At 38.0% G+C, this 23125-nt stretch overlaps 1 protein-coding gene across 2 annotated transcripts; it reads right to left on the bottom strand.

Annotated features, from left to right (window-relative positions):
• Positions 1-2163: 2163 nt before the first annotated feature.
• SLC6A1 (solute carrier family 6 member 1) lies at positions 2164-19944 on the bottom strand. Of its 2 annotated transcripts, XM_065749651.1 has the most exons (15): positions 19858-19869; positions 19710-19772; positions 18856-18987; positions 17391-17491; positions 16130-16239; positions 15878-16010; positions 14908-15042; positions 14686-14789; positions 14233-14357; positions 11668-11780; positions 10818-10949; positions 10163-10265; positions 8921-9021; positions 6687-6854; positions 2164-4008 (listed from the first exon to the last, which is right to left on the bottom strand). In XM_065749651.1, exons 3-15 carry the CDS (start codon positions 18863-18865, stop codon positions 3904-3906), a joined length of 1440 nt encoding a protein of 479 aa, XP_065605723.1. In that variant the 5' UTR covers positions 18866-18987; positions 19710-19772; positions 19858-19869; the 3' UTR covers positions 2164-3903. The 2 variants fall into 2 exon arrangements, with proteins under 2 accessions (XP_065605723.1, XP_065605722.1); XM_065749650.1 differs by having other exon boundaries at positions 19710-19944.
• Between the last annotated feature and the right edge of the window lie 3181 nt (positions 19945-23125).

Below are 23125 nucleotides of genomic sequence, written 5' to 3' on the forward strand. Positions count from 1 at the left end.
TAGCACAGCTCTGTAGCTGCTTAGGATAAGACCACTGTTTCACCAGCCTATTGGCTTCAGCTCTGCTTCTGTAGAGGGTTAGAAATCAGTGCTTCAAGTGCTTCTTACCCCAGCGTCTCAGCAGAAAGGTACTTGATGAAGCTTTATTTAAAATCGAGGCATTTTACTGTGGCTGCTCAGAGGTCCTGGTCTGCCATCTTCCTACAGGAGTGTTAAAAATCAGGACACCAAGCAGCAGTATTAACTGAAGAGTGTCTTTATGAATCAAAAGCATCTGTTTGAGTTCTACAAAAGCAGGTAAAGGAAAGCCTTTTTGTGAAAGGAGTGGATGTTTATTTTGTGGTCCCACATCATGTGTCACCCTGGCAAGGCTGTAGTGTGCAGCTCCAAATTTCTTGACTGTGGCAGATCTCACGGACAGGAACAGATGTGGACATGGGTGTAACCGCTCAGCAGTCCCTCTCTCAGCAGGAAAGGCAGTGGCAAGAGCTGATAGATGCAGGTGTTTTCCAAGACCCCCCAGCTCAGCATGCTGTCAGTTGGCTGCTGTGCAGAAAAACATCAAAGCGCTGCAGAGTGCTCTGTTAAATGTTACGTTTTCTCCAGTGCCATAGTTATGCAGGTTCTCCTCCAGTCTGAAGCACACCAGCCACCACTCTGCATGTAGGAATTTTCATGATAAATGGATAATTCTTAAATCTTGAGTCTGAAGAGTTAATTATCTAGTTGTGCCACACAGTTTTTACATTTTGTATTTTAGCCACTTTTGTTTCTCCAACTAGCAGCGCCTCCAGTCTGGAGATTAGTCTATGCCAGCTGCCCTAATTCCTGTCTTCCCTTCTCAGCCTTGTGCTTTTCCCGTAGAACATCCAACTTAATCTTGTTATGACACCAAGACAGACGCATTGCCTATACTTACATATATATACTACTTATCAGAAGTTTTGCAAGTGGTAGATTTCTCAGAAAAAGGAAAACTTTCCTTGTTGCCTGTTGGAATAATATATATGGATCTAGTCCTTGGGTCTTAATTCATCAGGAAATCACAAACTAGCTGGAATTCCTACCCACCACAGGAAATTTAACACATTTAGACATACACTCTTCCAGACTAAAAGGCAAAACTGATTAAGTTTCAAAGTTAACTTTTTGTGGGATTAATTGGTAAAACGACCTAAGCATTTCTTCTGGTTTTGTTTGTAAATTGTAGAGTAATAAAATATTGAGTATCCCTTTTCAGTTAGAGCCCAGTGAGTATAAGAGACAGGGATGCAACTGAGATAAATGTCACGTTGCTTGCTCTTCTGCTACTGACCACGTTGACTGTAATCAGGAATACTGTCACCTTTTCAGCCTACTGTATAATGCATGCAAATACAAACTAAATTATAGTAATAGCATAATGGATTAAATATAAATACCACAAGTGCGATACAGCCCTTTGATATTTAAAAATAACAACCAAAACATCTGGAACCTACCTCACAGAAAATAATTTAACACTTGTTTGTTTTGTCCAATGAAAGATTGCATAATTCTGAATTTAATGTATAATATAACCTTTATTCTTTTTCCTCTAAACTCTTGGAAACTTACATAACAATCGTGCTTTAATTATGACACCATTTATAGACATTTAAAATGCATCTTAATTTATAAATATTTTACATTTGGTCCATAGAACAGGTTGCAATTTACTAAATAATACTGTACTCTTTTAAACAGGCTCTGTATATATTTTTGAATATGTATATATTACATATATATTTTTATATAGAGATAGATTTGCTTGGTGTTCAGATAACTCCTTATTGCAAAAAGCATATATGATCATACAATAATCTTTTTTTCAGGGCAAGTACTACAAAAAGGATACAGCTATTCACAGTTTACACACAGTAGTTCTACAACACTATTTTGTGCTATGTGGTACGTTTGTACAGCTTTTTGCTAAAGAGCAGGTCTGTCAAACATCTGTCATTATTGTTTACAATCAAACATTAAATACTGCATTTTTCTTAGAACAACATGGGACTTGATTACATTAAACAATAAAGTTGGAATTTTTATCCTTAGTCTAATGAAATTCACAATTATAATGCGTATGTATCATGTATAATGTGTGTGTAGGATGTACACTTTTCCTCTAAATCCCAAAGACTTACAGGACTTTTGCATTTCAGCTATAGTCATTTAGATCTCATAATATTTTACAATTGATCTATGTATGAAACAGATTAGAATCTACCAAACATACTCTGAGATTTTATGATGTAGTTTGAAATACATGTGTATTATATATATATTATTTCTACAATAATGTGCTTGACATTCTGAGAATAATACCTTATTGCAAGAACATGTTTGTCACCTTCAGACAAAAACAACGAAAAACCCAACATTCACAGTTAACGTTTTTCACGTAGTAGTTCTACATAAATTGTGCTATCTAACATTGTACGTTGCACAAAAATTGCTGAAAAGCATGTTTCATTGCACAGTTCTGTCACAGTCATTTACAATCAAACATCAAATACTGCATTTTCCATAAACCTTTGTGTCTGTCGTATAGCTGCCAAACAAGAAATGCCATACAGGACTAACAACTGCATTTTCCACATAGAGAAAAACTTCCATTAACTGAATGGGGTTTCTAGCCACGTGGCAAATGCAGATGAAGCCCGGAGTGGAAATTTTTATATTACTGAAATAGCTTTCCCTCCCTGCCTTCTTCTCCACAAATAATATGTAAATAAAAATAAAACTGTTTTCAAAGTGCTAGTGATCCATATTTTATAATTTGCTTATTTAAAACTGTTAAAGTCTTTTAAAGGATTAAAAAGAACATTTGTGAAATCAAACCCTAAATTAGAATTACAAGGATAAGCTTCAATCTTTAAGCCATTGTTTTGGTTTCTATTTTGGTGGCAATGCAATAATAGCAGAATAATAAAAGCATAACAAAAGCTCAAGTACTGTGAGCTTGAATTGCAAATACCCTGTATTTCTTTTTTTTTTTCTTTTTTTTCTGGGAATATTTAAGAGCTCTTAAGAGTTGGATATTACTTCTCATTTTTCTAAAAAAAAAGTTAGAAACCACATTTTTTGCCTCTATATCTGTGATTCATGTCGTGCTGATTCACAGAGATGAGTTTTTTTTACTGTTTTTTCTTTTTCTTTTATATAAGATATACTATATGCTTTTAAAAGAAAGTCACAATCTTATGTGAAAGTTATCCTGAAAGATTAAGTACAGGTAGTGTTTACAGCCATACTATGCTGCATTACTACAAATAGCCATATAATAACTTAATTTGTAGTAGGAATGTTTATAAAGGCTGTGCCTACTGTGACTCTCAGTTAATTCAAAGTCATCTCTCCCTGCTCAAATTGCCTTGACTAGAACAAATTTTAAGGGCAGACTTTCTCACTGTAAATCACTTGGTTACAAAATACTTCATCCTTTTGTACAAAACAATTCCAAACTTAATTTTACTCCTGCAAAGTCAGAAATAACAGTCTTGGGATTCAGTCATAAGAAGTACTGATAAATGACTAAAAATCAGTAGCACAAGACTTTAAATAGTTGTGCTAAAAGGTAGATTAAAAAGGTCTTGCGCATCAGTTTACAAATTCCAAGATATGCAACTATTACTCTGAAAGGATAAAAATATTAACAGTCTGTGGATTGCCAGAGAACACAAAATACTGTCAACATCTGAGCTCGCACAATGGTTGGATCATACCTATGGTGATTCCCTTATAATGGAGGTGACCTTTTTTCTTTTTCTTTTTTTGCCACTAGAGGTAGGTAATTATATTCTCAGACTTAAATTTGTGGTCATATTCAACCATATTTTTTGTTTTTCTGGTGTAGTATTTGTACTTTTGTGATACAGAAGTTTAGATGTAGGCTTCTTTGTTTGCAGAGTTGCTCTGTTGTGCCTGATCTGGCGCATTTTCAGGATGACTGATGTCTTCACTTGGCTGAATCATTACTTGGATGCGCTGTTTAAAGAACAAAAAATGTGAGGCAGTCAAAAATTGCTTCTATGCTTTTTCTTTTTAGACAGTGGCTCATGTACTGGAATTTGAACACAAATTCTTAAAAGCCCTTTGCTCCACGAGTTTACTGGAATGGGAGCAAAACCAAATCATCTTTGTCTTGCTTCTATGCAGAAAGCAGAGATACATAGAGCAGGGTACAGAATGGCATAAAACTTAGTCTGTAACTATTTTGAGTAGTTTGAACTGTATTCTGTAGGAGACTTGAGAGCAGAAGGTGAAAGACCACATGTAAAAGGATATATGCCATATGCATTGGGCACATTCAACTGAGTATGCCTAGGGGAAAGAAATTTGGAGAATGCAGTATGGAATAGGAAAGGCAAGAGTGTTGCAAGCACACAAGTTAAACAGTAAAGATTAAAAGTTTGCAGTGGGCAGCATGGACCCAAAGATAGTTCTCAAAGAAGTTATGGTTACCCTTCTCCATAAGTCAAAAATATGAGAGAGAATTGGTTGCAGCTTCTATGAATTACTACCTCTAAAGATACAAAAAATTAGATAGATTTGTATTTAAGATCTTTTTATTTCAGTTTGGTCTCTCCTAGTTCTTTTGTATTCTCCAGTCATGAAGCTCATCTGCATAGCTCACACCTATTCCAAGAAACGGAGCCCAGCTTTGAGTATCAAGGTCTGTGAGTGCCATGTCTCCTACTGTCTAATGATCATAGAATCACAGAATCATAGAATGACTCAGGTTGGAAGGGAACCTTAAAGGTCATCGAACTCCAATTCCCCTGCCATGGGCAGGGCTGCTGACCACTAGATCAAACTGCCCAGGACCCCATCCAGCCCAGCCTTGAAGGTCTCAAGGGATAGGGCATCCACAATATCTTTGGGCAACCTGTTCCAGTGCCTCACCACCCTCTGAGAAAAGAATTTCTTCCTAACATCTAAATTTCCCCTCTTTCCATTTAAAGCCATTCCCCTTGTCCTATCACTATAAGACTGTGTAAAAATTCACTCCCTTTTCTGCTTATGAGCTCCCTTCAGGCACTGCAAGGCCAAAATGAGGTCTCTCTAGAGCCTTCTCTTCTCCAGGCTTAACAAGCCCAACTCCCTCAACCCTTCTTCATAGGGGAGATGCTCCAGCCCTCTGATGTGGCTCTCCTCTGCACCTGCTCCAACAGCTTTGAATCCTTTTAGTGTTGTGGGTCCTTGGCATGGATGCAGTACTCCAGATGGGGCCTCACAAGGACAGAATAGAAAGGGACGATCGTCTGCCTCACTCTTTTGGTGAAAACATTTGTCAGTGCTTTCAAAATTTGAAAATCATTCAAATGCTTTCAAAAATGGAACCGTAATCTACAGGAAGACTGAAGTGAGGAACTTGTACTGTGATCTTTAACAATCCTGAAAAGGAAGAAATTAATTATATAAGGGCAACAATTCTCCATTTGCTCGTAAACATTTCTGTAAGACCAAGATAAAGATACTGAAAAAGTAGGAGTAAGAAAAAACATATGTAGATAATAACAGGAAATATTCTGCAGAAATCTCTGAAGCACTGCTAAGTCTTCTAAAATCTGTTGGAGACAAATATTTGGATAGAGGTCTGAGCAACTTGTGAGCCACTACCCATCAATTCTGCTTACGATCATCTGTCTCTTTTCAAGGATGGCTGTCAGCTGATTTTAGAATATTCCAGAAATTCTGACAAAATCATTTTGACACGCAGTCATGGAGGACATAGTTGTGTATTTCAACTGCTGAAATGTCTCATACATAGAATGAGACTATTGCCCGGAGAGAGAAAACTGAAGATGCACACGCTTCAAAAAATTAAGGAGGACAATTGACAATTAAACAGTGTACTGGTCAGTAACCCTATTAGGATTTCACACTGTCAGCAGTATTTCCCTGAGGATCTTAAAATGAGATTAAGCCATAAGAAGCCTCTGTCACACGGGAAGCGTCATCTCCTTTAAGCAGACAGAATAAGGACTCAGAGAGAGAATAAGAGCAAAACACAATGAGAAAAAGGTGACTTCTAACGTTCTTCAGTAAAGTAACTGTTAATAGAAATCCCTTAATTGAGGACAAACAGAAGATGCAGCATAATCATGAGATGCATCTAAGATTTTACTTGTACTTTTTCTCAGACACAATACAATCATGTAGCCATTATAACTTTCAACAGGCAAGATGTAGAACAGAAGCTCAAACACTTGCAGGGAGATGCTAAATAGGTTCACTACAAGTAGACTCACGGAAGCCAAGATCTGTGTTGGTTCACTTCTAAGAGTTTGACTGCAGTTCCTTAGAGCATCACTTGCCTTGATATGGGACAGCATGTCTTGCATTAATAAGGACAAATTAACGTATTTTGCAAACTGCTATGTATTTCTATAAAGAGCTGGGGTGCAACATGTCTGGAACTGTTAAAGCCTAGAAATAATGACCACACTGAATGTGGCAAAAGGTGTTGAACAACAGACTGTACAGACACCATCTTGTCTGTTTGGTACATGTTTTTATGTTTTTTCATCTTGATGCAAAATAACTGGCTAAGTGAGTCCACAGAAAGGATAAAACTAGAAAATAATTGCCCAACCATCTTTTGTCAGTGTGCACTGGTTTTACAAGATTCAGTCATGCAGACAGATAAAAGAGATACTTACCTGTTTCAAGGAACCTTTCAGGGTAAGAAACATATATGCCATATAGCCTGGTATCAGCACCATAGAAGACAAAGCCATGAACCAGCCAACTCCTTGGCCCCATTTTGGGAAAACATAACTTCCCATTGTGAGAGGAGTCATTTGGACAGCACTGAAGATAAATACTCCCTGCAAAAATGAGTGGGGAGGTGGGAGGGAGAGAGGGAGAAGATTTAGATGAGATTTCCAGAGCATTTCACGTTCAAAAGTTTTCCTGGTTTGCCTTGTTTCTACATCCAGGCACGGAGGAAGGAGTTCCTTTGCTTCCTGGTTATAGGGCAGCAGGCACTAGCTTGTAGCCTGCAGATCAGTCTTCCAGGTGGACATTGCAGAAAAGAGGCAGATATCAGCATGGTGCAACTGACTGATTCCCTGCTTGCTTATTCTCAAGTTTGAAAATCTGTAAATATCTCAACTGTAATTCTGCAACTGTTAAGTTCTTGGTTTCATCTAAATTTCTTATTGTTTCAGTACAGTTCTATTGCTCTAGTCAGCAGTGGACTCCCATATTAAAAAGGTTTTTTAAAACCTGGCTCTCTAGTGTCTGGCCTCTCTAGTATTTGAGTGCTTGGCCCAGAGGCTTTCTTATTGCTTGTATCCAAGTGAAGTCAGAAAATTAGGTCAGACAGAATAGAACCTATGGTTCAGTAAGTGGCCACAGATTGGTCTGTATAAACAATTTATCTTACGAAATTAAAACAAACAAACAAAACCACTTTGATTTTCTTAATAACAAGAGACTGGGAGATAGTTTACCAGGCAGCTTCTTATAAAAAAGAATCTTAGCATCTAAAGTTAACACTGCATTTTTATGTACATAACCCAGCATCTCAGATTATTCAGGTATTCAAGTGATCAGAATCCACTGGTATTACTACAGTACTTAGACAACCTTCAGAAAATCAGAGGAAAGAGGGCTACTGGGAAAGATGGGGTTTCTGGGGACTACTTCCCCAATAATACCTGGAGAAATGCATATGCTGTATCACTGAACTGCTTTTTCTTTTCTCTTTTATTTTTTAATCATTTTAAAACAACTGAACTGAAAACACAGTATTTTTAATTCAGGTTCCCAAGGCAGATTTCTGTCTTGGCCTGAACTAAATGTCTATACAGTCCACATCAGAGAAAACCTGATAAACTGAATCAGGAAAGAAATGAGCACTTTCTGATCCCAGGTTCTGGCCTTGTGCAGAACATTTCTCCAGAGAGGAGAATACAGACTGGCAGATTTTATTTGCACATTATCATCACCTGTGTCCTTGCACAGGGCAACAAATTACGATGAAGACCTTAACGGACAGGAGAAATATGATTGCTCATCACATGATAACCAAAATGTACTCTTTATTCTTTCCTGACACTTATTTTCAGAAAAATGAAAACCAAAACCTTCTTCGTTTGTGTACAGGCAAATCAAAGAACCCTCAGTATAAAAACCATGTTGTGCCTCTCTTTAATGCTGTTTGTTTACTCATGGTCTCTGACAACCTACATGGGAATATCAAGGAAATATCAATGAGTGAGAAGTATTGTGTCAAATATACTTGAAAATATTTTAAAATTGCATTTGGGCTTACTAAGGCTGTGTATTAAGCTTTCATTTCTATACTTTTATTTCCAAGACACTGAATGGGATTAAATGGACGAAGCTTAGAATCAGTAAAAGACAGTTCTGTGGTTTCCAATGCACAAAATCCTTGCAAGGTTTGACAGAAAAACAGTAGAAATACCTTATAAATCGGGCAGTATATTCCACAGAATCCCATGAAGGAAGAACATCAGTTTATAAATGTCATCGGTTACCTGAAGAGCCCTTCTGAAGGAATTCAGTTTACAATATATGGCTTTTTTGTGTACATGGAGAATTTACAAAGATTCGTAAATTTTACTTAAGAAGAATACAAGAAAGGGTAAAAATTTGTTCCTTCTGTGCCAACCGTGCTTTTGACTAATAAGCATTTCTAGAGGATTAATACATATCTTGAAAGTGTGCAGCGTTTCTTTTCTTAAGGCACAGGCATCTTCTAAAGACAAGGGGTTTGGCTTATTGCCTTCAATGTAATTGTTCACATCCTTAAATTAAGGACGAAGTCAGATTTATTATGAAACTGGGAATGAAAATGACAGTAGTGCAGTACATCATCCACCTTATTTATCTCTCTTAAGCCATATAATAAAAGTTTGTTTCTTACTGCCACAATGATTGGAGTAAAAAATGACCAGCAGAGTTTCCACCAGATGCAGGGTCTGTATCCCACCATCTCTTGGATGTTGTCATAAAATCTATTCACACCTAAATATAAAAATAAGAAACAATACAGAAACATATCACATAACTTATTCAATTGAAAGCTCAATGCTCTTGAGAGAGACTGTCACAATTGAAATATATCTGGAAGCTCTATACAGACCCCAATCACTGTAACATTTCACCTACTTGAATGGAAATAAATGTGCAAACTCAGAAGGAACCAAAGCCATTTTTTCCCCTCATTTTTCCACACCATAATTAATTAATCTCCTACTGGCAAAATTATTCCCCTACAATGGTAGAGGAAGCCTGTACACCTGAAACTTAGATGCAATAAATTGGCTTTACATGAAAGAGATATTTAAAATAATATATTACAAAACAAATTTTAAAAATAATAATCTATACCACCCTTAGCCAACAGGCCAGGCTTCACTCTGTGGAGTGTAATCACACTGTATACATGCAGATCAAAACCTTCTGTTGCTGCTGCTAACACTCCATCTTTCAAAAGGTACATCTACTGCGTTATTTTAAGTTCCTATTAGATTTATTTATCACTTAGATGGTGCATTTTCCATTCACATTTGTAGGACTTAAATGCTGTTAATAAAAGCCGTTTCCTCCTCTAAGGCCATTTAAAGCCAGCAGAAAGACTCCAGTTATCTAGCTGTGAATCACTTTTGTAACATAACCTAGCATTCCTTGGTAACCATGGTCCTTAGACTAGCTAACACATAATTAACATGAAATTAACAAATACTATACTTTATACACAGAGCATGTCAGCACAGACTTCTGAATATTTTAGAACAATTACTCAAGACAGAAATGACCAAGTAGCCTAGCTCTCTCTGCAAGGTGCTCAAGTAAGAGTCATTTCTGGGAAAGAAACATTACAAGGTACAAGAGATCTAAATCATTATATTGAGAGATGGAAAGAAGAACAAGGACAAAAGAGAGATGTCACTCAGTGTTCCTGAAATACCTAGCATCTAATCACTGTGAGGCCGATACATACAGTGTTTTAAAGAGGCAGGAATACCTCACACCAGCCACCTTGGAGTCCCCAGCAGAGGTACATGTATATAAAGCAAGCCCAGTTTCAATTCCAGCCTCAGATATGGAGGAAAACAAACAAACATAACAAAGCAAAACAAACAAAAACAAACCACTTGTTTACCATAGCACCAAGATATGGAGATGCACTCAAAGAATACAAGGAACAAGAGACTCATCCCACTGGCAGAGTAGTAGTCAAAAAGCTTAAACACATAGATTCCACCCTAAAACACATAAGAAGGAAGTGTTAGAATAAGTATTTTAATCCATCTCAAGATGGATTAAAACACAAAGTAAAAACCAACAGTGGAGAGCAGATTAGGATGTTAATTAATTAACATTAACAGCTTAAAGTCTTCTAACATGTGAGGTCAATACTGACAAAAATTAGAGTTAGAATTCAATTAATTGGTTTGATGTCACTTGCCTCCTTTTTGTTCAATAATTCCGTTATTTCCCTGAAACTGCAATCTACTAGATCACAGAAAGCAACGGAGAACATCTCTAGTTACCAATTCTTGGACTGTAAGAGGGATTGTGGATATGTGTATTCTTCTTGTCACCTGAACTATTTAGCAAGCTTCACTGCATCCATGGCATACATAGATTGTATACCTGTAAGCTAATGTCTTCTTCCTGAAGCCTTTAGATAGTATAGGTGACCGATCCCAGCTACTTCAGTGGTTTGCAGTGACTCTGGGTGGGGATGGTGTAATGGGGAAATAAAGCAGATGTGGTACAGCAGACATAAGATCACACTCTTCTACTGAACATACCTGAGTAATATTGGACAGCCCTATCAGATAGGAAACAATACACACAACAGCAATGAAGATTTCTCGTCGATTGCGCAGTAACTTTGGAAATTCATCCACCAAAGCTGTTATGAATCCTTCGACAGTGCAGAACTGCAAGTAAATTTAGAAATAAAATACAACGTGATGCATTGCAACTGCAGGATGGGGTTTAGAAGAGTTTTTAATAACGCTCATCATTGGCCTAAGGCTGCGTCCATTAAATGATAAAGGAAAATTCCTTTGACTTCAGAGGAAGCAGTGCTTCTGAATATTCTTGTTTCTGTCTGAAAAGATCTATACAAAAAGATTTTCAGCTTGAAAAACACTCAGCATTCAAAAGTACGACCTATAGCATGTGTTTAACCAGATAAAGTGCTCTTTCTTGCGATGGAAACCTGTAGTTGAAGGCTTTGATCCACAGATCCATCAAAAACTTTGATTTCTTCCATGATTTACTTACATATATGAAAGCCAATAGACTCAAAAAGTGTGATCAGATCAGTGGTTCAAGACTAAAGACACAAGATTGATTTTAAAATATTATAAAACAAATATTTTCTGCAGCTCCGGAAAGGTCAAGGTAATGGTAAGATTTTTGCTGAGAATGTAGTCCTCCAAGTCTTTTTTTTTTTTTTCTGTATTCAAAATAAACATTTTATTAATTTCCTACAGTGAAATCAGAATTTAACCAGCAGTTACAGTTCTTAAAAATTGTAGGGCACTAATAACAGCTGGCAATGGAAAATGCACAAAGTGAAGCCAACGTTGTGTCACACAGTTGCAGAAAACTCATCTTCTTTATTGTTAAAAATTTCTACACCAGTTTTACCTGACTGTCAATTCCAAGCATAAGCAACATGGAGAAGAACAGTATTGCCCACAGAGGAGAAATTGGTAACTGTGTCACTGCTTCTGGATAAGCTAGAAATGCCAGTCCAGGACCTGGTAGGAGAAAAAGGATAGAAAATGTCAATGCAGCTGATTGGGTTCTGGGATCATTGGTTACCGTCACTGTTGATATGCAGGTTTATCTGAATGACAGCCATGGATACAGCATCTGTCCAGGGATTTCAGCTTAAATGGTATTCACTGTGCAATCATTGCACACATCATACATTTAAAAACAAAACAAAACAAAAACCAAAATTCCCAAACCAACTGAGGAAAACACTAGATAAAGTTCAGAAGTTACTCCTGGGAGACACCTTTGTATAGTAAACAGGGAATGTTGTCTTTGTCTAGGAATATATCTTCAGTTAAGGATCAGGTTTCTCCTCCTCTGAAGTCATTACTGGTGGCTGTAATCTTCTGCATGGCACCAAGTATTTCAAAGGAGAAACAAAGCTGAGATTCCAGTATTTACAGTATTTCCATTTGCTGTTGTACCACTCTTATAAAACACATCTGAGTAAGTTTTGTAGTTGTAAATGGGTAAACATTTTCATTCACGTTCCTGATTACTGACGATGGGAGCAAAGTGTGGAACAAAGATATAAATTCTTATTACAGAAGAAGGAACTTCTTTTTGTTGCCACAGCATAGCTAGAAACCAGCTGATGTCAGAATAAGGGTGAAACTTGTAGAAACTAAATAAACACAGAAAGAAAATTAGTGTCCTTTACCTCAGGTGAGTATCTGATTTTTCAGTTTTCACTACAAATTAGTCTGGCTGTGTTAACTGGCTGGACAAATCTACCTTACAAACCCGCGAAGCAAGGACCCATGTTAGACACTTGAATTGCCAGAGCAAATGGAATAGATGGTGAAACAATTGCTTATAATCAATAGCAGATACAATCAAAATATGTATTTTAAGAAACAACACACTAAAGATGATAGTCCATCAAAATGCAACTACAGCCTTTAAAAATACTGTTTTGTAAAACTGTAAAAAAAGAAAAAAAAAAACCCTGCAGAATAACATGTCTCATGATGCTAAAACAAAGCATCAGTTTCTGAGCATGCTAGGAAAAGCAGAAGCATTAAGTAAAAAGTCAAATTTCCAAGTGTCCTTTGTGATTAGTGGTCACCAGAAATCATATACATCTTTCTTAAGTCTATTACCTTAGGTACTTTACAAGTACCTAAAGCTTACCTTAGAAGTCTAATGTGATATAAAAATACTGTTTTGTTTGCAGATGCAGTTTTTTCTTTAATCACAACTGTGTCCAATTTTACATGCAATTCATGTTCCAGACATTTTTTCATAGAATCAGAGAATGCCTTGGGTTGGAAGGGACCCTAAAGATCATCCAATTCTAACCCCCATGCGATGGGCAGTGTTTGCCACCCATTAGATCAGGCTGCCCAGGGCTCCATCCAATCTGGTACTGAGTGTCTCCAAAGATGGGGCATCCACAACCTCTCTGGGCAGCCAGTGCCAGTGCCTCACCACTCTCTGAGGAAAAAAAAATCTTTCCTAATATCTAATCTAGACCTCTCCTCTTTCAGTTTAAAAAGCAGTGACAACAATGTATACCATGACATATTTTGCTAATTTTTTTTAAATGTATATTTTGATGAAGACTATTTTTAGTGCCTGATTTTCAAAGAGAATATTTTCATCAGTGATATCTGTTTGCTAGTATAGTAAGACACATTTTGTTCACCAGACTTCTGACGAAGCTTTCTGTTATCAGAACTCTCCCTGTGGCCAAAAGTGCTAAGTGAGTATTTGGTACACCAGCTGGGTTAAGGTAACCATCTGCTCTGCTCCTGTATGCTTCTTCATCTGGAAGAAAGGCAAAGAACTGCAAAGTATACAGAATCTATCTATGGATCTATTGTACTGCCCTACATAAAATGACTTTTCTAATAAGAGGTCCCATAAAATTGGCTTATAGCTGTAGTTTAAACCAGTGAGAGGCTGATCTGCCTTGAAGGGTTTAACCTCAAGAAACAGTAGAAGGAATTTTAAAACCTAACAAAGTTTGAAAATATATGGTCCTAAAACATAATGACCATAATTCCTCCTTTCAGGTTCCTTTTCAGAATTTCAGTAGCAAGAAGCTCTTAATCTGATGTCACAGCTAAGCACTCTAACAGCTAACTGTGCTGCCACCTCTTGTAAATGCAGTCCCTGTAAGCATATGCATTAGCATTCATTGCACAAACCCAGTATGTGTTTCTGGCTGACCACTCTCCACACAGAAGCTGTGCGAGCACTGAAGGCAGGCAGCCTGTTAAATGTGAAATGATTTTGCTGGTGCTGCCTCAAGAGGTTTGAAATACTGGTTGCAAGAGGGAGAGCATTAAGTGCTACTGAAATGACAGGGAGCTGAGGAATGCTTTGAGGGAGAAATTTTAAACAAATATATGAAGCAGTTGAATGCAATATACAAACAAAAAGATAATTGATGTCTCCGAACAACTTAGAGAAAAATATAATATATACCTGATGCTGCAACATCTGCAATGGGCCTCTTTGTGACATTAGCCATGAATCCAACAATGGAGAAGATGACAAAGCCTGCAAACATGCTTGTGCATGAGTTTATGCAGCACACTATGATGGAGTCCCTGAAATAAGATAAAGTGTTTTAAGCAGTAAGTAAAGTAATGCTAATGCTCAGTGAATTACCACTTTTTTTTTTTCATTTGGAAATGTTTTGTGGATAAATTTCATGATTTTAGACTTCATAGCATGGGCTCTGTTTCACCCTGGACAAGTCATGTCTCTCTCTTTAGTGTAAGTGCATATCTACATCTCATTCCTACATAAGTAGGAAATTCAATATTTATATCAGAGATTATATGTTTATTAAGAGATGCAGTACCCAGAAAGAAAGAATCCATCTCTGGCTGAGAGAGATAAGTACCACTGTAATCCATGCAGTCATCAACTTACCTGTAAACATTATTGTGGAAGGGGTTGTAGCTTCCAAGGGCAATCAGTGAACCAAGACCCAAACCATAGGAGAAGAAAATCTGTGTGGCAGCATCCAGCCAAACCTGATGGCAAGAAATAATTTCTCTTTTTAAATTTCTTTCTGCACTTGAAGGCAGATCATATGTCTGAAAGGTGAAGAGAGAGAAGTGAAGTTTTCATTTACAAAGACTAGATACTTACCTCAGAGTCTGAAAGCTTACTGAAGTTGGGAGTTATATAGAATAAAATGCCCTCCTTTGCTCCAGGCAGTGTTACACCACGGAAGAACAAGATCAGCAGCATAACATATGGATAAGTAGCAGAGAAATACACCACCTGATGTGAAGAAAAGACGACAATGTAAGCGTGAAAGAAAGAATCGTCTATATTTGTTCAGACATTTCCTCCAAAAAATACTACAGCAACAGGTAAAATTGAAGCATTTATCCATCACAGAATCATTAATATTGGAAAAGACCACAAAGATCACCTAGTCTAACTGGCAACCCACCACCACTCCCACTAAACCATGTTCCTCAGTGCCACATCTAATAACATCATTAAATCATCTACTTTAACATTTTTAACATTTATAAGTACCCTACACGTCCAACTCTCAAATGCTGTTACCCTTTCATTCTTGGAGAAAGATCTCCCACAACAGTATAATTTCCTTTAATTGTATTCAGTACTTAGAAACCAATCAGAATCCAAGAACTAAAGCGTGCAAGCATGCCTGTGGCAAGAACCATGTCTGGCTTCTCATTCAGCATCAGGAGGGAAAAGCTCTGGCATACGCTTTCAAAAGTTACATATCTAAGCCCATCAAGAGTTGTATAATAAATATATACTTGTTACTGAAGCCAAATACTGCATCCTCACATTACTGTTATCCAAACTAGCTAGAATATTCCCCTCAGGAGGGGAGCTGACTTATTGTTAAGGAAATCTGTAAGTGAACACCCTAACCAAGATTGTCAGCTGTGGAGGAACCAGCCCTTAAAAAAAAAAAAAAAAGATTCTATCAGTTGGAATAGGACAGGAATGCAGCGCTTAACAGAACTGCCCCAGAAAACTGTCCCAGTGTGTTTTACCTTATAAAGTCTGAGAATATTTGAGTAAAATAGGCATTTTTAAGAAAAATACTGTAAATGTATTTTGAGTATCTTACCTTTCCAGTCCAGCCCACCCCCTTCCAGATACAAAAATAAACCAGAATCCAGGCAATTGCCAGAGTAATCGCTAGCGGCCATCGGATTTGCCCTGGTTTTTCCAATCCATCAGTCATTTGGTGCATGTTGCGTCTGGAAAAAGCAAGCAGAACGGTGTATTTGACAGTCAGTCCAGAAGTCAGTATATGAAATAAAACAAGCTAGTCCTTGCATATGCACAGAAATGGCATAGAGAAACATTCTCAGCTTACTCCCAGAATTCAACCACAGCGCTTGTCATGTTGGTGGTGTTTGCTAAGGTATAATTGGAGAAGCAGCGGTCAGTGTTCCATGGGTTCTCACAGTGCTTCCACGGAAGAGTCTATTTACAAAAGAGAGAAAAATTAACCTAAACAGTCAAACAGTCTACAGTAAGCACTACCCCAAGTATCACATTTTAGAAAAAATGAATGGAGAATGAATATATTTTGACTTCTGCAATGCACTGATCTCCCTGTGGTGCATGTCTGCCACTTTAGTTACTTAATTTTATATCAGTTACGTGAATCAGATGTGAAAATATTTCCTCCTCTCTTTACTATACCTGTTCAAATGCTTTGGAGTCGAATATCTCTCTCAGCATGTTAGAGTACACTGAGTATTCAACAAGAAACAAGGGCAGCATGAAGGACCTCCTGGAGATCCCATTACCTCTTGTTGCAGAACATGTAATAAAAACGTGATGGTTACTTGTCAGAGCTCAATTAACTCCTCTGGTCAAGGAACAGTTAGAGAAATGGACATGAAGAAAACAAAATTTACATTACATTGTTATCTTTATGAAATTCTCAGAGACAAAGCCTATTTACACATTTTATGTAATAGACTGAATCTGATATAAATACAACATAGATTTTGACTGCCAATCTTGCAAAACAGTCTCACATTAAAAATATATATATACAGTAGAAAAAACGAACACAAAAAACCCAACCTTTTAAACACTAGAATTTTTCTCAGAGGAATGACTGGTTGCCTCTTTGTTGAAAGATAAGGTGACACTAGCACTCTTGTTAGATTGTCAGGACTAGCAGTCACAAGCCTGAGCACAAATTCTCTGCAGCTGCCTGGTAGAGAAGAAAGCAGGCATGCTTGTGATTGAATGGCAGACAGGTAATAAAGTGAAACTAAAAGGGCACAGATGAAAGACTTGTGGCTCTGAAGATCAGGATGAGAAAACTTAAATCAGTCAGAAAGGAAAGCCTAGGACTCCAAAATACGCTTTTATTGTGTTTCTCCATTGATATTCAGTTTTCTCTTCATGATATTCAGTTTTCTCTTCTACACTTCTCATGAAGGAAAGAAAAACAATAGAATTTTTGAAGAGTTTGTCTTGAATTAAAAATTCCTTATCCTACTGATTTTTATGTATTTTGTGCAATCTCTCACCTTTCAGTGAGATAGTTTAATCAGCTAGCTACATCACTTTGCTTTTCCTTGAACAAAATTCTTTCACCTCAACCCCATACTTACAGTTGTAAAGGAATTATACAGGTAATAAATGGCCCATGAAATAATCACAATGTAGTAAATATTTAGCCAAAAGGAAAGGACTGCAGCAGCTAGTCCCACACCTGCAAAAGAAGAAATAAAGAGTCACTTTTTGCAACAGTCATACAAATGTCAGCTCAAGTGCTGCAGTTCAGCAGGATGAATGATGCAGGTACCATTTACCAAATTCTGTGAGTTCAGATTCTAGAAGTACCATTACAAAGAGATCACTAATCTGAGTGATAGTTCAGTTGTCCAAAAGTTCAGTTGCAGTGCCCAGTTCTCTGTGTTGCAGGAAGCAGTCACATCTGCTGCTGCTAAGATCATACAGGAGTTTCTTACTTGTAGGGAAGAGACCTAAATCAATTCATTCTCTGAAACATCAGTACCACAGCAACTTCTGGCAGATGCACATGAATTGTATAGAAGTTTGAAGACCAGTCAGTCCTTCAGTATGCTGTTCACAGTACTGGATGCTTAGTACAATGCTATTTTGTTAGCTCAGGCTAAAGAAACAAGTCAGGAGTTCTGCGATCAGAATATCCTGTCTTCTGCTCCACATGGAGACTTCTTAAGGGGCATTTTAAATAGTTCAGGCTGATGCTACTTGCCACATGACACTGAACAGGAAGAAGTCTTTAAAATAAAGAGCATAATGCAAAGAAAAGTTTATACTTGGCACTGTACTCCCTACCAAGAGCAGTAACTCAAGCACAGTTACAATACTAATCTGTGAGAAACATTTTCATCTACATGTGTTTTCCGAACTAGAAATTCCCTAGCATAGAATCCACCTTAAAAAACCTTTTGTCTCACTCTATGCTCATTTTCATTCCTACCATGTGAAGCAACGTATAACTCAGCCTACAACTCATTCTGCTGGTCCACAAGTCAACTCAGCAGCTCTTAAGTATCAAATGATTTAGGATTAGTGGATGGAAAGCACAGTTTGCGAGGCTTGTGGCTCTGTACAGAAGCTAGACTAAATACTTAAAGTTTTAGCACTGAGAAACTAAAACTACCTGAAAATCTAAGCATGATCCTTCTTTTGAGCAATCTGGATTGGAATTGCTATTGAAGTACTTGGCCTTTGTATTTCAATACAAAACAAAAGGAGATACAAACCTTCATGACCTGGAATAGAAACATAGTGTAGCAAAATGCTGTGAACTGAGGGACCAAGTTCTTTACCTTCCCAGACAAATACTGCTAGATTCTGAACCATCTTCATATGTTTCCAACAAAAATGACTTTTTAAATTTCATTTTTGATGCCCTATTTTTGTTTGGAAATGAATAATATCCCAGCTTGCTTCAAAATTGCCAGTTACACCTCTTAAAATTAGGAGTTGCTGTAAGATATGACAGTTTAAGTAAAAACGAGATAAATAAATATTGTTCGTGTAATGTCTGTAACGCGGAAGAATAAATTCAAATTCATTTTGTACCTTTGAACATTGGAGCAAGCTTCCATACTCCAAGGCCTCCTATAGACGTGTACTGACCAAGGGAACACTCCAGAAGAAACAGCGGCACTCCAGCAAAAATTAATGTTAGGAAATAGGGAATCAGGAATGCACCTAAAAAAAATAATAAGAGAAAGCCTATTACAGTGGAGAAAGCCACTACTGTTTCTAATGTTTCCATCCCTATTATTTCTGGAAAGAAACCCACATTTTTTCCTCTAAGGTGTAGCTCACCAAACAGCTAGTGAGAAGTGCATCCACAGTTCTGAACCAGTTTCTCAAGAGGTTTTGCTAAGGGGAAAAATGTATCTCCCCATCATATAAATACTTTCTAAAATACAAAGGACCATGCATTTTGTTGGCTTCATCTATAAGAGGAGCGTGCATATGGTATAAAGGCTTTAACCAGAACTGGCTGCATTCCAGCTTAAGTGTCAGCCTTTGATGATAAGCTCTGGGAAGAGTTACAAGCCTTATGCAATCCTCTCAAAAACTCAAATCCAAAAGAGGGTTCTGAAGGGTTGGAGGGGAACGTGCTTCAATTCTTCTCTAATATCTTACGGTCTTTCAAAAGCACTCGCCATTGAGACACTTGAATAAACTCGAGGGTACAGCAGACTTCAAAGCAGAGCACCATGCTCTGAGATGCTTCCAACCCTCATGAGCTAGTCAAAAGCACAGCAAAAAAATAATAATAAAGTAAAAGTAAAACCATGCATACACAGACGAAAAAAAAACCCACAAACCCTTTGTTAAAACAGATTTCTAATAATTTTTATGGTGAATATTAAAATACAAATGTATCAAAAGTCGTAAGAAATAGAGAGTAAGCATACCTCCACCATTCTTGCCACAAAGGTATGGAAATCGCCACACATTCCCTAAACCAATGGCATAACCTACACAGGACATAAGAAAGTCAAATTTTCCTTTCCAGGTATCTCGGTCTGGAAGATCCGTCTTCTTCTTCTGCACTTTTACTACCAAAGTTTTCGGTTTGTCGTTGGTGATCGAAGCATCGACTTCTGTGGATATCTGTCCGTCGGCCACTTTGGTTCCATTGGTTGCCATGTCTCGGGGCTTGGCGGGGGAGGCTCTGGTGGCCGCCGGACGAGGGATTTCAGCTCCAGTCCACGTGGACAGCAGCTTTGCGGCTCTCCGTGGCCCGGCCTCGTGTCAGCCCTGGGTGGTGGGCGAGGGGTGGCTCTGGGGTGCTCTGCAAGGCACAAGAGGGGCACTCAGCAGGGTCCTGCTGCTGGGGTGTCCTACCAACACGGGTAGCCATGCTCGGCGCTCGGCACTGTTTCCAACTCAGTCAGTGGGAAGAAATCAGAGCTAACACAGTTCTCCAAACAAATGCCAAGCCATGGTTACTTATTTTTAATCTCCCTATAGTTTGTAGGAATTACAGCCCCTGAGTCTACAGATAACTAATCTTAATAGGCCGCACTGCACTGCATGCAGCAGGTATTTACTATACTCTATGTTCAAAACACACAGCACAGAGCAGCACCTGTAATGAAAGCTAGAAACAAGGCTGTTGGCGCACTCATAAATGAAGACCACTATGCTTAATCTTGATTCTTTGGCGACAGGAATAGAATAATTTAACTGATTTTTACAAACATCCTTCAACTCCATGGGGTCAAGCACATAGCCTTGTATCTGGAGAAAATGAGTCAGTGATGAGTTCTATCTTTAACAGCCCAGAATTTTTAACACTGAAGCTATTCCAGTTAATCACTCCACTTTAAAAGCTAGAAGATAATTCCTACAAGCATAAAGTTCCTTTATGCATAGGAAGGTGCTACTATCATTATGGTTATCAATAAATAACCTACCAATAACAGTTGAAAAAGATGTGAACTGCTCACATTTATCTAAAACTCCTCAATCTGTGATCCTCCCAAATGGATTAAAAAGTAAACCAGATGAAGCAACAGGACTTAATATTGGGTAATGGTTTTGGGTTTTCTACATAGTTATATTATCAGTTGCTGATAATACAGTGTTCTACTAAGTTTAATTTGTATGTGCTTCAGTACAAGTCTGCAATACGCACACCTCAGTTTGTTTAATAATTCTACAGTAGCAGTAATGACAGGTGAAAGAATTTTCAAAGTTTACATAAATGAAAATAGGAAACAAGGAAGCAAATGCGCATTATGCAAAAGAACCCAGGATCTTCCGATCAACCCAGAAGTGTGTGCGACTCCTGTAGACTTCCACACCTCCATTCTGATGAGGAAAAAACACTATGAGCTACTGTTTGTAGCACGTCTACTGTATGCCCATTCATGAGAGATTTATTTAGGCAGTCCTCCTTTTTTTTATCTCCTTTTACCATTTGCCAGTCACCAGTCCTGAAACCAGACACTTCAACAAATGAACACTGGCAATTTTAGCTTAAGCTCCTGTGAAGATCAACATTTATTTTTAGATCCATGAAAAGGTAGATCAAGACTATTTGTCATTCACTTCTAATACTAAATTATGACAAAAAGAAAAATAAATAATTCAAAGACTTTTCTCTAAAAAGCTTTTCTTCAACTTCCCATTTCTGATTGCTGTACTAAAATGCTTTTCTGTTCTCTGCAAACTCGAGGATATATCTGGCAATTAACAAGGACAATTAACATGTTGGAAGCTGAGGAAGAATAACCTGTTACATTTTTTTGGGGGTGAGGATCATGATTATAAACTTCCTCTCTGTTCTACTTTAAGATTGAATGCATGAGGGGAAAATCATTCTAAGTACTTTCCTGTCCACACAAGTCCCTCTGTGTATAGACATCTTGCCTTTATAAAACTGTGGGCTTAGTTTTCCGTGTTTCTATGCAAGCTTATCTAATTTGGCATACCTAATGCCATTTCTGTTTACAATCCAGGTGATTGTTAACATCTACTCATCAGGAAATATGAATCTCTTAAGGACAAATCAGTAGAACTCCTGTAAGCAGAGACGAGACTCCCAAAATCCATATGCAATTTGAGAACATACAGTTCTCAGAATGTCTCACAGTGATTTGTCCCCATCCTGTACAACGCCTACCTTGATGCTTTCTACTTGGGGCAGGATCCTCCAACCTTTAATCTCCATCTTTCTCCACCAATTAACAAATGCATTTACTTTCATTTTAGGGCTTGGGAAAACTTCCCTCTCGTAAGACATGGCTGGCACTGCATCTCTATCACAGAAAAAAGGTGCCTATATATGAGATGATGAAGCAGAAAAGACTCTTATTTCAGTACTGCCATCTTGAGAGGGGAGAACACAAGACACCAGCCCACATCCCATCCCCGTCCCCTCAGGTTGATCCATGCTCTTAAGGAGAATGACATCATGCCTACATAAAAAAAGTGCTATGACTGATCAGAGCTTAGCTTCTTGAGGTTCTCAAAAATAGGACAGAATTAATCTGACCAAATGTCAGAACTGCCAGCGCAGAGCTCTTTACTCAAGTTAGTTGCTGCAGGGTTCTCTTGTGCCCAGAAAAGGCCCTCATGTCAGCAAGGTCCATCTGACCTAAGCATGAGCTCCCATGCTGATTATAGAGCCAGGGCACATAGCTGACGTACATCTGCATGACAAGTGTTTCCAGCTGGGTGAGCTGAAACCCATCCTTGCTAACCAAGTCCTAATCTCAGCTGCAGAAGTAGCAGACTGTGATGAAGCATTCAGAGCAGTAATTGCAGTTACTGTTACATCCCCTCAAAAAGTACGGTAGAATATAGTTCTCCCACGTGTAATTCACCAAATCCTGAACTGCAGCCTTCAATGCAAAGCTGAAGTCCCTGCTTACAGGCTTTGTATGTGTATTTTGCTACACCCCAATCAGAAAAACAAAACCAAAATCTTTTGCTCGTGAGAAGTTTGAGCATTTCAGGTACCATTCAGAAGCCCAACAACCTTTGCATAAGGCAATATAGATCATCATTTTACGGGCAAAACTGAGTTTCTGTTCTGAGGCTGGGTCGAGATCACGTTGCAATTTTGACCTCCTCACCCATGTTTTTAAGATTAAGGTGCAGGCAGCTTCTAGAGCACTACCAAATGTGCCGGTATCCAGCACCACCTACTGATGAAGATGCAGAATTGAAAGTGTTTCTTCCTGCCCAAAGGAGGCTGTAAAAGCCATCAGTGTGTTCTAGTACTCACCATAAACAAGTTTCATACTCGATTTTATTTATTTATTTGGTACCTAATTCGGACTGAGTATTAGCAGGAGATTCCAAATATTGGAAAAAACTG

Source organism: Cyrtonyx montezumae, unplaced genomic scaffold (assembly GCF_038088225.1).
Source record: "Cyrtonyx montezumae isolate F1298 unplaced genomic scaffold, pur_monq_1.0 scaffold_6, whole genome shotgun sequence".
NCBI lineage: Eukaryota > Metazoa > Chordata > Aves > Galliformes > Odontophoridae > Cyrtonyx > Cyrtonyx montezumae.